The 13,296-nt window shown below is 35.2% G+C and overlaps 1 protein-coding gene across 1 annotated transcript in view; it reads left to right on the top strand.

Moving 5' to 3' along the window:
- Positions 1-12,692, top strand: part of CEP128 (centrosomal protein 128) — a 317,243-nt gene extending 304,551 nt beyond the window's left edge. Inside the window, exons 22-23 of the mRNA XM_081048990.1 lie at positions 3,771-3,879; positions 10,587-12,692. Coding sequence (XP_080905116.1) covers positions 3,771-3,879; positions 10,587-10,714 — 237 coding nt within the window. The 3' untranslated portion in view covers positions 10,715-12,692. The remainder of the gene's footprint in view (positions 1-3,770; positions 3,880-10,586) is intronic.
- The last annotated feature ends 604 nt before the right edge of the window (positions 12,693-13,296 follow it).

Below are 13,296 nucleotides of genomic sequence, written 5' to 3'. Positions count from 1 at the left end.
TAAGGATATAGAAGACTTAACACTATTAGCCAACTAGACCTGACGTTTATAGACTACTCCACCCAACAACAGTTGATTACACACATCAAACATTCTCCAAAATAGACTACATTCTGGGCGATAAAACAAATCTCAATAAATTTAAGATGATTGAAATTATACAAAATACGTTGTCTAACCACAATGGAATGAAACTAGAAATCAGTAACAGAAAGATATCTGGAAAATTCTCAAATATTTAGAAACTAAATAACATACTCCTAAATATCCCATGGGTGGGTCAAGGCAGAACTCAAAAGAAAAATTAGAAAATATTTTAACTCTATGCAAATGAAAGTGCAGTTTATCAAAATTTGTTCGATTCGGATAAACAGTGCTCACAGGGAAATTTGTAACATTAAGTGTGTATATTACAAAAGAAGAAAAGTGTCCAATAGGTAATCCAAGTTTCCACCTTAAGAAACTAGAAAATGAAGAGTAAATCAAACGAAAATTAAGTCATAATAAGGAAATAATAAACAGCAGAGATCAGTGAAGTAGAAAGCAGAAGAACAGGATGAAACCAAAGCCAGGATTTTTGAAAAGATTTATAAAATTTAAAAGCTTCTTCAGATTGATTAGGAAAAGGAGAAAATACAAATTACCAATATTAGGGATGAAAGAGGGATATTACTAGAACTTCTATAGACATTAAAAGGATAATTAGGAAATATTATGAACAACTCTCCCAAATAATTTGATAATTTAGATGAAATGGATATAAATAAACAGCCTTAAAATGTGTCACCCAGTAATTCTACTGCTAGGAATCTATGCTGAGTTAATAAATTCAAAATATGGACAAAGCTTTATGCTCCAATATGTTTATCAAATGTTTATAATAGAAAAAAAAAGGAATCAATCTTAAATTTCTAATAATAGGAGATTAGTAAAATAAACTACAGTTAACCATAGTGATAATGATAGAGAAAATCCCCATATATAATATTACATGAAAAAAGTAGAAAACAAAATTGTCAACAAATGGTGATCTCAATATAAAAAGGTGTTTACAAATGAACAATGGAAAAAAATGTACCCTTAAATTAGGTTAATAAGTTTATTTTTAATTTGTTGGATTATTTATTTTCTTCTTAATTTTTTATGTATTTTCCAAGTTTGCTAAGAATGAAAGGTCAGTACCATATTTTAACCATCATGTGCCAAGAAGCTTGTTTTATAATTAAAAAGATAAATTGTTATTTCTCTGTGAACAGAAAAGATATAGCTTATGCTTTAATGCCAGTTGATTTTGTTTTAGAAATTTAAAACCATGCCCTTTGGTAAGAATGAATACAATTTGAATATCTTTGTGTACTTCGTCTTTCCTCTGGTAGGCACGTTTTGAGGCTGTAATTGTACCATCTGTTTCATACAGCAACGCCCAAACCTACATCCCCATTTCTGTCCTCTCACTGCTTTTCTCAGTTCAGGTGTCAGTGGGCAAAATGAGAGTGTGTTTGCTTTCCCTTAATTTTTCCTTTCTTCTACTGGATCATAATCATTGAAGCATCTTTTAGCGGGAAACCATTTCTTATGCTTTTTTCTGCCATGTTTTATATAAAACCCATGATTAAATGAAGAGTTCTAGCATTGTGTGAGAACATAATGCTTCTTTCCATTTGTGCATCTTGCAAATCCACCCAAGCCTTTAGGATTTCACATCTGAACTATAATAACCAGTCTCCTTGCCCTGCCTCTGGTTGCCCCATGTCAGCTCATTCTAAAGTAACCGTTGAAATACACTTGGGACACAATATAAATCCTTTCCTTCCCAAAAGTTCTATAGCGAGTGACTTCCAGTTTCTTATGAAATCCCTCCCCATAATTAGTGAAAACTATAAACCACTTAGTTAAAAACCTCAGGGCCTTCATCTTAAATAGACTTGAACTCCCTTTTGGTAACTGAAGTCTAATGATCTTGAACCATCTGAGGATATTGTCCATGCTTTTAACTCAGAGTAAATGGGCCTTTTAAAGTTTTTATAACATGTTCGTTTTGGCCTTTCTGTTGCATTTGCATAATATATATGTGACAGAAATAAAATACAATCTTGGTACTTAGTATAGAGAATAACAAGTTTGTCGAATTGTCATGTTATGAGGCCCTATTGCATGTGGAAGCCATGTTTTGAAGAGTCTGTTTGGGCTCCCTAACCCGCAGTTGTTTCATCTAGAATCTTTGGCAGTACTCTTGATCTCTTCCTCTCCCGTGACCCCACAGTTATCCTCAGTTCCAGTCTTTTAGCTGGTATTTCCATTTAACACTGTGCCACGCCAGTCTGTTCTCCACAAAGAGACCAGAGTAATCTTTGAGAAATATAAATCATAGCGTCATTCCTCTCCTTAAGATACTCGATTGCCTCCTGATGCACTTAAGGAAAAATAATCCCAAATCCAAATCCCACCTCTGGATCTCACTGTAATCACTTCCACCAGGCTCAGTGTTCCTAAGGCACAGGGCCTTCCCTCAGTTCTTCAGACACACCAAACTCTTTCTTACCTCAACACCTTTGCAAGAGTCTGGAACATCATTCGTAGACCACTGTTTCCTGCTCCCCATTATCTCCAACTTTCCCACCCTCTACCCATAAGATTTTGCCTGGCTGATTCGTTGGTTTTTACTCGGCATTGAAATGTTACTTTAAATGGCACCTCCCAGAGAGGCCTTCTTTGGACTGCAAATCTAAATTTAGTTCTTTTTATTATTTCCTCTTCTTCTTATAGCGCTTATCATTGCTTTTCATTACATTATGATTTTTGTGTAGTTTGTTTAATGCCTTTCTCTCCTGCACGCCTGAAGATTTCATGACCATGTACCTCAATGTTTTGTTTTTTTCTTTATCCAGCACATAGTGCTCAATAAATTATTGTTGAATGAATGAGTGGAAGAAAAAACGAATTGTGTAAATAATTAGAAAACATTCAAGAGAAAAAAATTGCAACTTCACTCTCATAGAAAAGTATATTAAAGCATCAATTTTTAATCTAATTAGTAAAATTATTTGAAGTTATAATTCCCATTTTCAGCTAACATTAGGGGAAAAGGACACATCCATATAATCCCTGAGGAGAGGGACCTTTTCTGTGTTCATTTTTGTTTATGTATTAAATATGCATTGAATGAGGAAGAGGATTAGTATAATCATTACAGAAAGCAATTTGGCTAAAAGTATTTAAAAACATCACATTATTTTTATTAACCCAGAATTCCACCTAAGAATTTGTCCACCTAAGGAATAGTCCTAAATATGGAAAAGGTTATATATTTAAAGATATTTCTCACAGTGTTATTTATAGGAGTAAAACACTAGAAACCACCAAAATGCTCAGAAAAACATGCTATGCTAAGTGTAGTATACTCACTAGATAGCATATGAGTAACACATAAGTTAAAGGTTAGGATAACAAAATGACTTTTAAAATATAGTATTAACATAAATACATGAAGAACACAAAGTTTTATAGCAATGTTTACAAATCCTACCCACAGGGAAAAAAGACTGGAAAGAAATATGTCATGCTATTAAGGCTATGGGTAATTTCCTTACCATTTCATATTTTCTGTAACATGCACAGATTTTATTTTTTAATAAGGGATTGTAATTGTATTAAATTATGGTATAACAACTTGTATAGTGAGGTTCAATTTCACTTTCAGCACATTTAAATTAATCCCAATTCTTACATTTTGTAATTAGAGAACTGAAATGCTGTGCTATCTTTTGTAGGGCGACAAAACCTTTGCCGAAAGTTCCCATGCTCATGGGTTAGATCACTCATCTTCTTGGCAGGATCATGGTCGCTTCCTGTCTAGTCCACGATTTTCACACTTGAACTGTAAGTAATGAAGTCCTATACCAGTTTTAAAATTGGATTTGAGAAAATGCAACTCATGGAAAGATTCAAATGTAAGGCCAGTACATGATAATATTCATGTTATGAGTTTGGAAAAAATTTCATTATGAATCATACAAATAATGCCACCCAAGTACATTTATAGTATTACCCAATTTACTAAAAATACATATGGAATCCCTTCTTTGTAGACCTTTGCCTTATCGTAAAAACTTAAAATGAATCACCCAAGGTAATAATCTTAACTAAGCAAATTTTGTGTGTGTGTGGAGCTCGCTGCTAACTGTGGATGATTGGGCAAAGGACATTAGATGGTATTATAATAAAATTCAAATAATCGAAACACGGAAAATTTTTCCATAGAAATATTCAGAAATATATAATCTTGTGCAAAGGATAAGGATATCAGTATGACCACAGGCTAGCTTTCATCCTATGAATACACTGTAAATATTAATAAAACATCATTCACATCAACAAAGTATAGTCTGTTGATCCAGGATACAGTATCTATCACCATCTACCCCCTTGCCTTTCCTACTATGCTTAAGTCTTCAAGTTTTAGCTCCTATGTAATGCCCCTAAATAATCCTTCACAAATTACAGTTTTAAGTATAGTTTCTGTTATGAGTGCCTACAGTGTGTTACAATTTTTCTTTAAAACCCTTCTCAGAATAATTCTGGAGTCACTTGTTGTTTGAGAGACATTTTTTCCACTGATTCTTCTCTTCATCAAAGAGGGACCTCCATGATGATGTGAGTGGAGTCTGTTTTGTACACCACTGTTTCCTCAGCATCCTACATACTCCTTGGCACATAGTGAATACTCAGTTAATATTAGATGACTGAGCGTATGAGTTGTTTTCTTTTAAGTCCACTTTTATCCAAGCCATTGGGACTCAAGTGTTATTTAATGAATTCTTATTCAGATAATCATTTAGGACTTTGGTTTACCATGGGCACAGAGTTTGTACATTAAATTTCTTATTTTTAAAAAAATCTAGGTTGCTATAAAGTGCCAATATAAACCACAAGGAAGTAGGTCAAATCCAAGAGTGATAACTCTCATTTTTGCTGATTTATATTTATGGATTCATTGGATAAATATTTATCAGTTTCTGATAATGGTTTGGTTTTTACTATATCATGATTATTTTATTCCAAAAGTGAAGCATTTTCTCTTTCCTGATTTAACCATTTAACTGAGTAATTTTGTATATCTGCATAAACCTGCTGCTGTTCTAATCTGGCAGCCATCCGTCAATATGAATCATATCTCAAGCTGGTATACACATAGGTCAAATTTTTTATTTTTCGTATTAAGCAATGGAAAATCCCCCTTAGGTCTGTTTGATGTATATACAAATGGAGGAGGAGGAAAGGGACAAAGCACCCTCAAATATCTTAGTATCCTGTCCATTTGGCATTCATGAGCCTGGAGATGAACAGCACTGTGATATGAGCACAGACATCATGGCTCTGCTGCTATTTCATGTTTCCATCATGACTTTCATGAGGCTCCCCAAAAAGGCACCAAGAAGAAAGTGGTTAGTTAGAAGACATTAAGGGGGAAACATCAAGATTTTTAGACTTTTATTTAATGTTATGACAGGCAGTGAAGACACTGTGTTCAGCTTTCTACTCAGTAATATTTCACTACTAGCTATGGTCATTTCTCTAAGATACATTCTTCACAGGCAGCCATACGTTTCTATATAAATGCCTGGCTCAAAAGGAAATAAATAAGAATAGGAAAAAAATATTACTGAGAACCTAATTTGTGTAAAAAATACTTATTGTCTATATTGTAAAACCTGACTGAAAACATTTAGCTTAAAAAAATAAACCTTTTTATTAATTTAGTGACAAATTAATTAATTAATTAATTCATAGCCTTATGTTTTACTATTCTTTTTGACAAGTTTGTTTTATGATTTTCCTTTTATACCTACCTAAATGTTTTCAAGGATACTTTTTAAAAATTTAATCATAGGTACCTTATTGTTAATCATTTTAAGTGATCAATTACATTTATTTCTAGAAATCCTATAATAATATGATTTATAGGATTTCTAGAAATCATATTATTATTTGCTTTTCTGATGACCCTTGAATTTTCAAAACGTTTTTCATAATGTGGTATTTTTAGAAGTGGATTAGGATTACTCTGAATACTTCTCTATTTTTGTAATGCAAACAATTTCAGCTTAGTTACAGAAATTGTTCTGTAATTTTTCATTAACCTCCTTTTAAACCTCCAAAATTACAAAGGAGAGATGTCAACACCAACATAGAGAAAAACAGGGCCTACCATAAATTGATAATACAAGGAACAGGAGATGTTTAAAAATATCATTAACGCCCTCAAAGACATGAGAGAAAATATCACATCCATTAAAAATAAAAGCAAAATGCTATGAAAAAGGATAAGATGTCTCAGAAATTTAAAATATGATAAGCAAGAAAGGTGGAAAATGAAGTTGAGAAAATCACAAACAAAGTAGAAGAAAAAGAAAAATAACGGGACGATAGGAGAGAAAAGATAAGATATTTATAAAATCAGTTCGAGAGAGAAAATACCTGGTCAGTGAGAGTATTGAGATGAGAGAACAAAGAAAACAGAACAAAGGCCAAAAGTGGGCAGATTAAAAGGGGCCCACCCAACAGGTAAGTACCTGTTGCACTGCTGTTATCCTGAGATGTTTCTTCACCCTCTTCCTGTGTTGATTCCCATATTTCTCAAATCCCATGCCTTTCTCTGTTTGTTTTAGTCCTTTCTTTTGTGGGAGCACATCAGAGAAAGTGAGGTAAATGTTTTCAGTCTTTGTATTTCTGAAAATGGACTTTTTTCACTCATACTTAAATGAAACTTTGACTGGCTATAAAAGTCTAGGTTGAAAATGGCTCCTTCTGAAGTCATTGCACAATTGTCTTCCAAAATCCAATGTTGCTGTTGAAAACCTTATGTCTTTTTTGTTTTGACTCCCATTCCATTGAAATGATCTTCTCTACCATCACTAACTCACACTCTCAGTCTGGGGAACTTTTAGGATGTTCTCTTTAACCCCAATGAGTCTTGTGATGCTATACCTCACTGTGGGTCTTGTTTTATTCACTTTCCTAGCTACTTGTTGGGTTGGGAAGACACTCATGGTCTTTGGTTCTCTCATATTGAAGGAAGAAAGGAAAGATTCCATCAAGAAAGTCTTTAGGAAATAAACTTTTAAAAACTGGTAAATTATTTGATTCAGTTGAACATTTAGGGAAAAAAAACTATTAACAGAAATGCGGCAGAAATAATTGTGCTATTAGACACAATTAAGGATGGTCATAGAGAAAGAGCAAATAAGAAACAAAAATAAAGACATGGGTCAATTAATAACTCCAAAGGAAAAAATGAGCAAGAGAAGAAACATTTTCATAGTATACCTATTAGGTTTGTGTCAGCCATATTTACATAGTCATAATAATGTAAATACCCACTATTGACATAGCCAGAAGTTCAGGTGTGACTATATAGGGAGGATGGGGTGAGGGGAAATGGATGGGTGTGGATAAGTCTAAAAATGATAAATCAGAAAATAGCAATATAAGCTTCTTTTATTTACAAAAATTGAAGTAAATACAGAAAATAAACCTAAAAGAGTTGATTGTGGTTGGCTCTGGGGAGTAGGATTGTGGGATTGGGAGGGATGGAGCAAGACACTGCCGTCTTTCTTATGTAACCCTTTGGTGCTATTTGATATGTGTATGTACACTTTGGCTAAAAAGGAATCTTACAAAAATAAAATCTTACTAAGAAAACTCCAGCTTTTATGTCTGACTAGCAAGTGTTCAATTTTCTTGCTAACTTCTGAATGGAACGTGAAAGCTAAAGGTTGGAGTTTAGAGTAGTTTGGACCTGTATGGAGACGTGAGGAGTAAATAGCTATTGGTGCTGGAGCAGACATGAGTTTATGAGCCCACAGAACAGGCTCCTGCCTACTCAACTTGGGATTTGTACTGGATGAGGCCCTTTTGTCTATCCTGTGGATGCTAAGGCATTCGTTCTGCTGACTTAGGGGCCCTGTCAATCTGTGACCAAACTAAAGCGTAGAATCACTGACCATGGAAAAAACAAAGGAAATGGGAAAATACTGCATAATTTGTGGTCTTTGAAATGATCCAGCATTAATGAAAGTTTGTTTTAAGTAGTAATTTATGTCAGCTTTGTGTAGTTCAGGTCAATTCAAGAAAAGGTAGATTCCTTCTGCCAGGAAGAAGGGGAGAAATGTATAAATTGTAAGTTTATATTACCATTGGAAATGGGAACACAGAAATCCATTATTTAGAGCCATGATTACTACCAAATTTATCCTGGCTGGCTAGAAGTTATGGCCCTGATTCAGGACACTCTTTTAGAAGACTTGGATTCCATTACCTTCAGCTTGTAGACAGTGGGGGCTTAGTAAGAGAGACTCATAATGCCAGCTTTTGAAACTGTCATTTCTACTTTTTATAAGTAGTGACTGACCACTAGTCTCCATGTATAGCTCCTTTTAGGCTAAAGGAACACACTCCAGCACAGGGCCTTCACTCCTGGGGCTGGGACCAGAACAGATTTGAATGAGCTCTGGAGTAATCGGACAACTTCTCAAAACCTCCAGTCCTTTGACATTAAAATGCTTGATGTTTGTGGAGTTGGTATCTCTGAACTAAAATTTTTAAATAAATGCAGGTTGCAAATTTTCTGCAACTCTGAAACTATTGTAAATTATGTGTATTTAAATAAATGATCCCAAAAAGAAAGGACTAATTTTTCATATGGAAAAAATGTTATCTAAGGATTATTATAGGCATTAGAAGTGAATCTTACATATTAATTTAACTTGATATTCTTAGAAAAGCAAGTCGATGATGAAAGTTGCAAAAAAGAACTATTTCACTTCCTTACTTCAGTTTATATTTCTATAAAAAAAAAAAAGAGTGAGAAGTTTAGTGTACTTAGTTTGTGTTGTGAGGTGCCTTTAGTGGGAGTTTAAGTTCCTCACAGGAAAAATAATTTATCCACAGCAAGAATAGCACACACTTTTCACTCCCGTGTTGTTCTTCAGGACCCACCTGGCTTACTCTGAATAAATGCTTCATATATAGTCTGTCCTCAAACTTGTAGAAGAAAATGCCAAAGATTCATGGCAACAAAAATACTGGGATACTGATAAGGTGAAAAAAATTGTTATTTTTTTGTTGTTTTTGAAAGGATGTATTTATGCTATGAAAGCTGTCTTTCTGTCTCTCCATTTTATAGGTTCATTTTACATGATAGGGATTTTTTTATGACTATCTTTTCATTGACCAGTTAGGTGCCAGATATTTTTAAGTAATTGGTTTCTGATGTTTGCAATTTGAGAAGGTACTCCCTAGATGCTTTCTAGAAAGCAATTACAAAATTCCCAATTGGCTGTCTCTTAAAAATCTCTTATGTATATTCAATTATTCAAGCAACATTTACTAAGAGGTTATGCACAAGGCTTTCTGGCTCCGGGGGATACAGCAGTGAACAAGACAGAAGAGGTCACCTTGTCTCATGGAGGTAACAGGTGCTATGAAGGAAACCATTTAAAATGGTGATTGGTGGTGTAAAGGTGAAATGATAGAAGATACCTGGAATAGAACTGCTACTTTAGATTAAGGATCCGGACATGCCTTTCTGAGGAGGTTACAACAGAGCTGAAACCTGAATGGCAAGAAGAACCAGCTGAGTTAAAGTTGGGTGGGAAGAGTTTCCCTGGGAAAGGGAGCAGTAAATGCAAAGGACCCGGGGAATAAAGGGGTATGGTTTTCTAGAGAGACGGAACACTGAATGAGTGAGTGAGAGAGAAAGAGAAAGAAAAAATGAGGTCCCAGTGGAGCCAAAGTCAGATGTTTGGGTTTTATTCTAAGTTCACTGAGAGGCCATTGGTGGGGTGGGGGTAAAGGGGCTACACAGGAGGGTAATCTGATTTATCTTTTAGAAAGATAATTCTGGTGGTGTGGAAAAGGCGGCAAGATGAAAACAGGAAAAGAGAAAATGGTGGCTTGGGTTGGGGTGATGGTAATGGAGGTGGTGCAAAGCAGAACTCAGGTGAATTTGGAGACATAACTGTCAGAACTTACTCTTGCATTGGAAGAGTGGAGCAAGCAGGACAAAGGAGGGAAGGGTCCAAGCTCTGAGAAACTATGTAGTTGAAATTATCATTTTCTAAGATGGAGAAGAGTATGGGATGGGCAGACACCGGAGATTAGAAATCAGGTGGGAGGATTTCAGGTGGGAAGATTTCACATAAATAGCTGGATATAGGCTTCTGGAGCCCAGAAGAGAGGTAAGAGGTAGTAGAATAACAGTAAACCTAGATTCCAAATCTATTCTCAGCTTCCTTTTGTGTAACAGAATATTCTGTAAAAAAAGGAAGCCCTTAAGATTTTGCCCCCCTAAATTCTGTGTGTGCGTTGTTATATACTGACAACGCACACATCTTCAACTCTAAGATACTTCAAATCTGCCCTCAACAAATTAAATCACATGAATATGTTTTTTGTGTGTGTTTTTTTAAACATAGTAAACTGATTAAGGTCTGTTAGAAAACTAGATCAAATGCAATGATTACTTACAAATTTTAAGTGCACGGATTATACTTATCTAGGTTTATTTTTCTCTTTTACCTTACCAGCATTTACCAAAAGAACAGTTGCTCCCGATTCACCTTCAATCAAGGAAGATGCCACAAGTTTACCAATGGAGGGAACAAGTCCACTATCCAAAAAGGAGGCATACGAAAGCAAAAAGAGCAAAATGTAATTAGTTGCGTAATTACATGAGGGTTTTATAAATAATAGCATATCTATCCTTGTTGCAGATTTGGCCCAGATGATCTCGCAGACAAATTCGAAGCTTCTGCTCTTCAGCATTGCCAAACACTGACTAACATGAAATACAGTTGGTTCTTGTGAATGATAAAAGTTAAACCAATCCAAATAATATCAGCTTGTGAATGACTTACAATTAACTTATCAGCAACTAATACCAGCAGAGAAAGTGATATTTTTCACGTTGCATTTTCTTTTTTCAGGTGTGGTCAGTCACATTTTTCCATCCAAAATTTGGATTTATAATTGAGGTCTTTCAATTACTGACTAAAAAGGAGAAAATGAGTTCCTCTTGAGGCAGAGGTTGCTAGCACTTTAGATTCAGGGAGTGTTTATATACAATTGATTTTTTAAAAATGCTTTCTCCCTAATAAATTATCATGTGTTATAACATGTCATGGAGATATGCAAATATAATATTAGACAGTTCACTTTATAAATGCTCAGGATCATTACATTCACCATCTCAGCAGCCTGTTATTACATGCAGTGTCTTAACCTTATTTCCAATCATCCACATCTAATAGCAATAAAGAATCCACAAATGCTCTCTGAATTATAGAGCCAGTCCTGTAAAGAATTCATTGCAGAATTTATTTATTTGTCTCTTTGTGGCCAAATATCCAACTGCGATCACTTTAGTTATATCCTGGACCATTTTGGTTTACTCTGACCAAAATCACAGTACCGAACTCCTGTGTCCGTGAGATTTGCTCTGCAAGAGTTCTCGTATAATTTGATACCATCTTTCTACTTTCAGTACCTCAGCTTTTCTCAACATCCAAGTGTTGTTCAGAACTTAACCTCTTTCCCTGCTAATCTACCAGTGGAGAAAGAATTGTGTTAAATGCTAAATAATGGTCAACATCCAGGAACTAAATCCCCATTGGGTCATGGTGGAAATATGCACAGACATAAGGACAATAAAGCAATACCTTCCTAACGTGCATTACATTTGGTGTTTGTTGAAGTATACTTGCTTGTTAGACTTTTCAGATTTCATAAAGATGCTTCTCTCTCCACTCAAGATATGTTCTCCTAACTTACCGTATTTGAATATGCAGAAGACACGGCACTCTCTTTCCATGAATTTTAATGCTACGATTACTACAGAAGATGAAGGTGTTTTATATCCCAAGGTTATATAATACAGTCTGAATAACCTCTGAGAGTACAGGCATTCATTGTATCACTTATTCATTCCTAAAACCTTTTCCTGAGTTCCTGCTATAGGCCAGTCAGTATGCTAGAAAGGCAAAAAGAAACCAAACAGGTGTTCACGTCCCAAGGTTTGTTTGGCATTAGGCATTACATGAAAAAGGACTGATGTGCTCAGGCTAGCTGGAGAAATTCTGGATTAGACAACATTAAACAGGTCTGGTTTGGTTTTGTCTAACCTCAGGACTTCAAGCCGTTCATGTGCTAAGGAACCCTATGAGGTTTTAGTGGAAATGGGCCGTTTTGAAAGAGCGGCTCAGGGTCCTGGTGCTCCACGTAACCTGCATCACTCTGTAGTAGTATTTGGGGTATTAAGAAATTCTGTCAGTATTTTCGTTGCTCTTTTGACCAACACCATAATATTTTATCTCCTTGGATCTGAATGACTACCTGGGGAAAAAATAAGGGAGGGAATTAACAGGTTTTATTTAAGTCCTACAGATAACAGTTATATAGCTTCTCCCTAAATGTACTAGTAGGAACTTCATACAGTCCATTCTGTGTATTAGGAACGGATCTAAACCATTCTTAGCCCATCCGTGGTCATTGAAAAAAAAACTAAAATAAAATATGTCGGGCCAGTTAGACATGAAAGCTTGAGGTAACTCAAATTATTTACTTGGCAAATCCTTGCAAACATATTCTGATGGTTTTGTAACAGAATGGACAGAGATCTTATGAAAGACCTTCTTAATCTGAAAAAAAAAAATAAACCTATTATATCATTTTATGGAAGGCCGTATGCGACTGCTAGATGATTAAAGGTGTCTGACTTTAAATATGGAACTTCAAAGGGAAAGTCAGCTTTTTGGGAGCAACAGTTTTATCAGAATTCCTTGGCCCTGTGTTTACATGGAGTTAAATTCAAGGACCCGATCCTCTGAGGATTTTTCCTATCTCTTGAAGTCACAATATGCTTGAGTTGGAAATCAAAAAGAATGCTAGAGAAACACTAATAGCTTGATTTGTACATTTCAAAGCCAGCAACTGTTTTTTTCCTTTACTCACCCCTTTGGTAGGATAATGTGTGATGTTAGTTGTGGCTAGTCAGCCATGTTGCTTATAGCACTGGGACACTGGAAGGGATAAACCTTATTGTTGCAACGAGCCTGGTCCAAGACTGCATTTGAAGATTGACCTTTTTGGTTTAATAATCTTGATTCTTCTTGCCATCTTTCTCCCTAAACACACTAAACTTCCATTGAAGTTACTGAGGACCACAGAGGGGAGAAACAGCTGGGAGAAATCTGGCGTGATGTTTTTCCCGTTGGCTAATGTCATTATTATTTCCTTGAT

Source organism: Rhinolophus hipposideros (assembly GCF_964194185.1).
Source record: "Rhinolophus hipposideros genome assembly, chromosome: 5".
Lineage (NCBI taxonomy): Eukaryota > Metazoa > Chordata > Mammalia > Chiroptera > Rhinolophidae > Rhinolophus > Rhinolophus hipposideros.
This window is presented reverse-complemented; position numbering and strand designations above follow the sequence as displayed.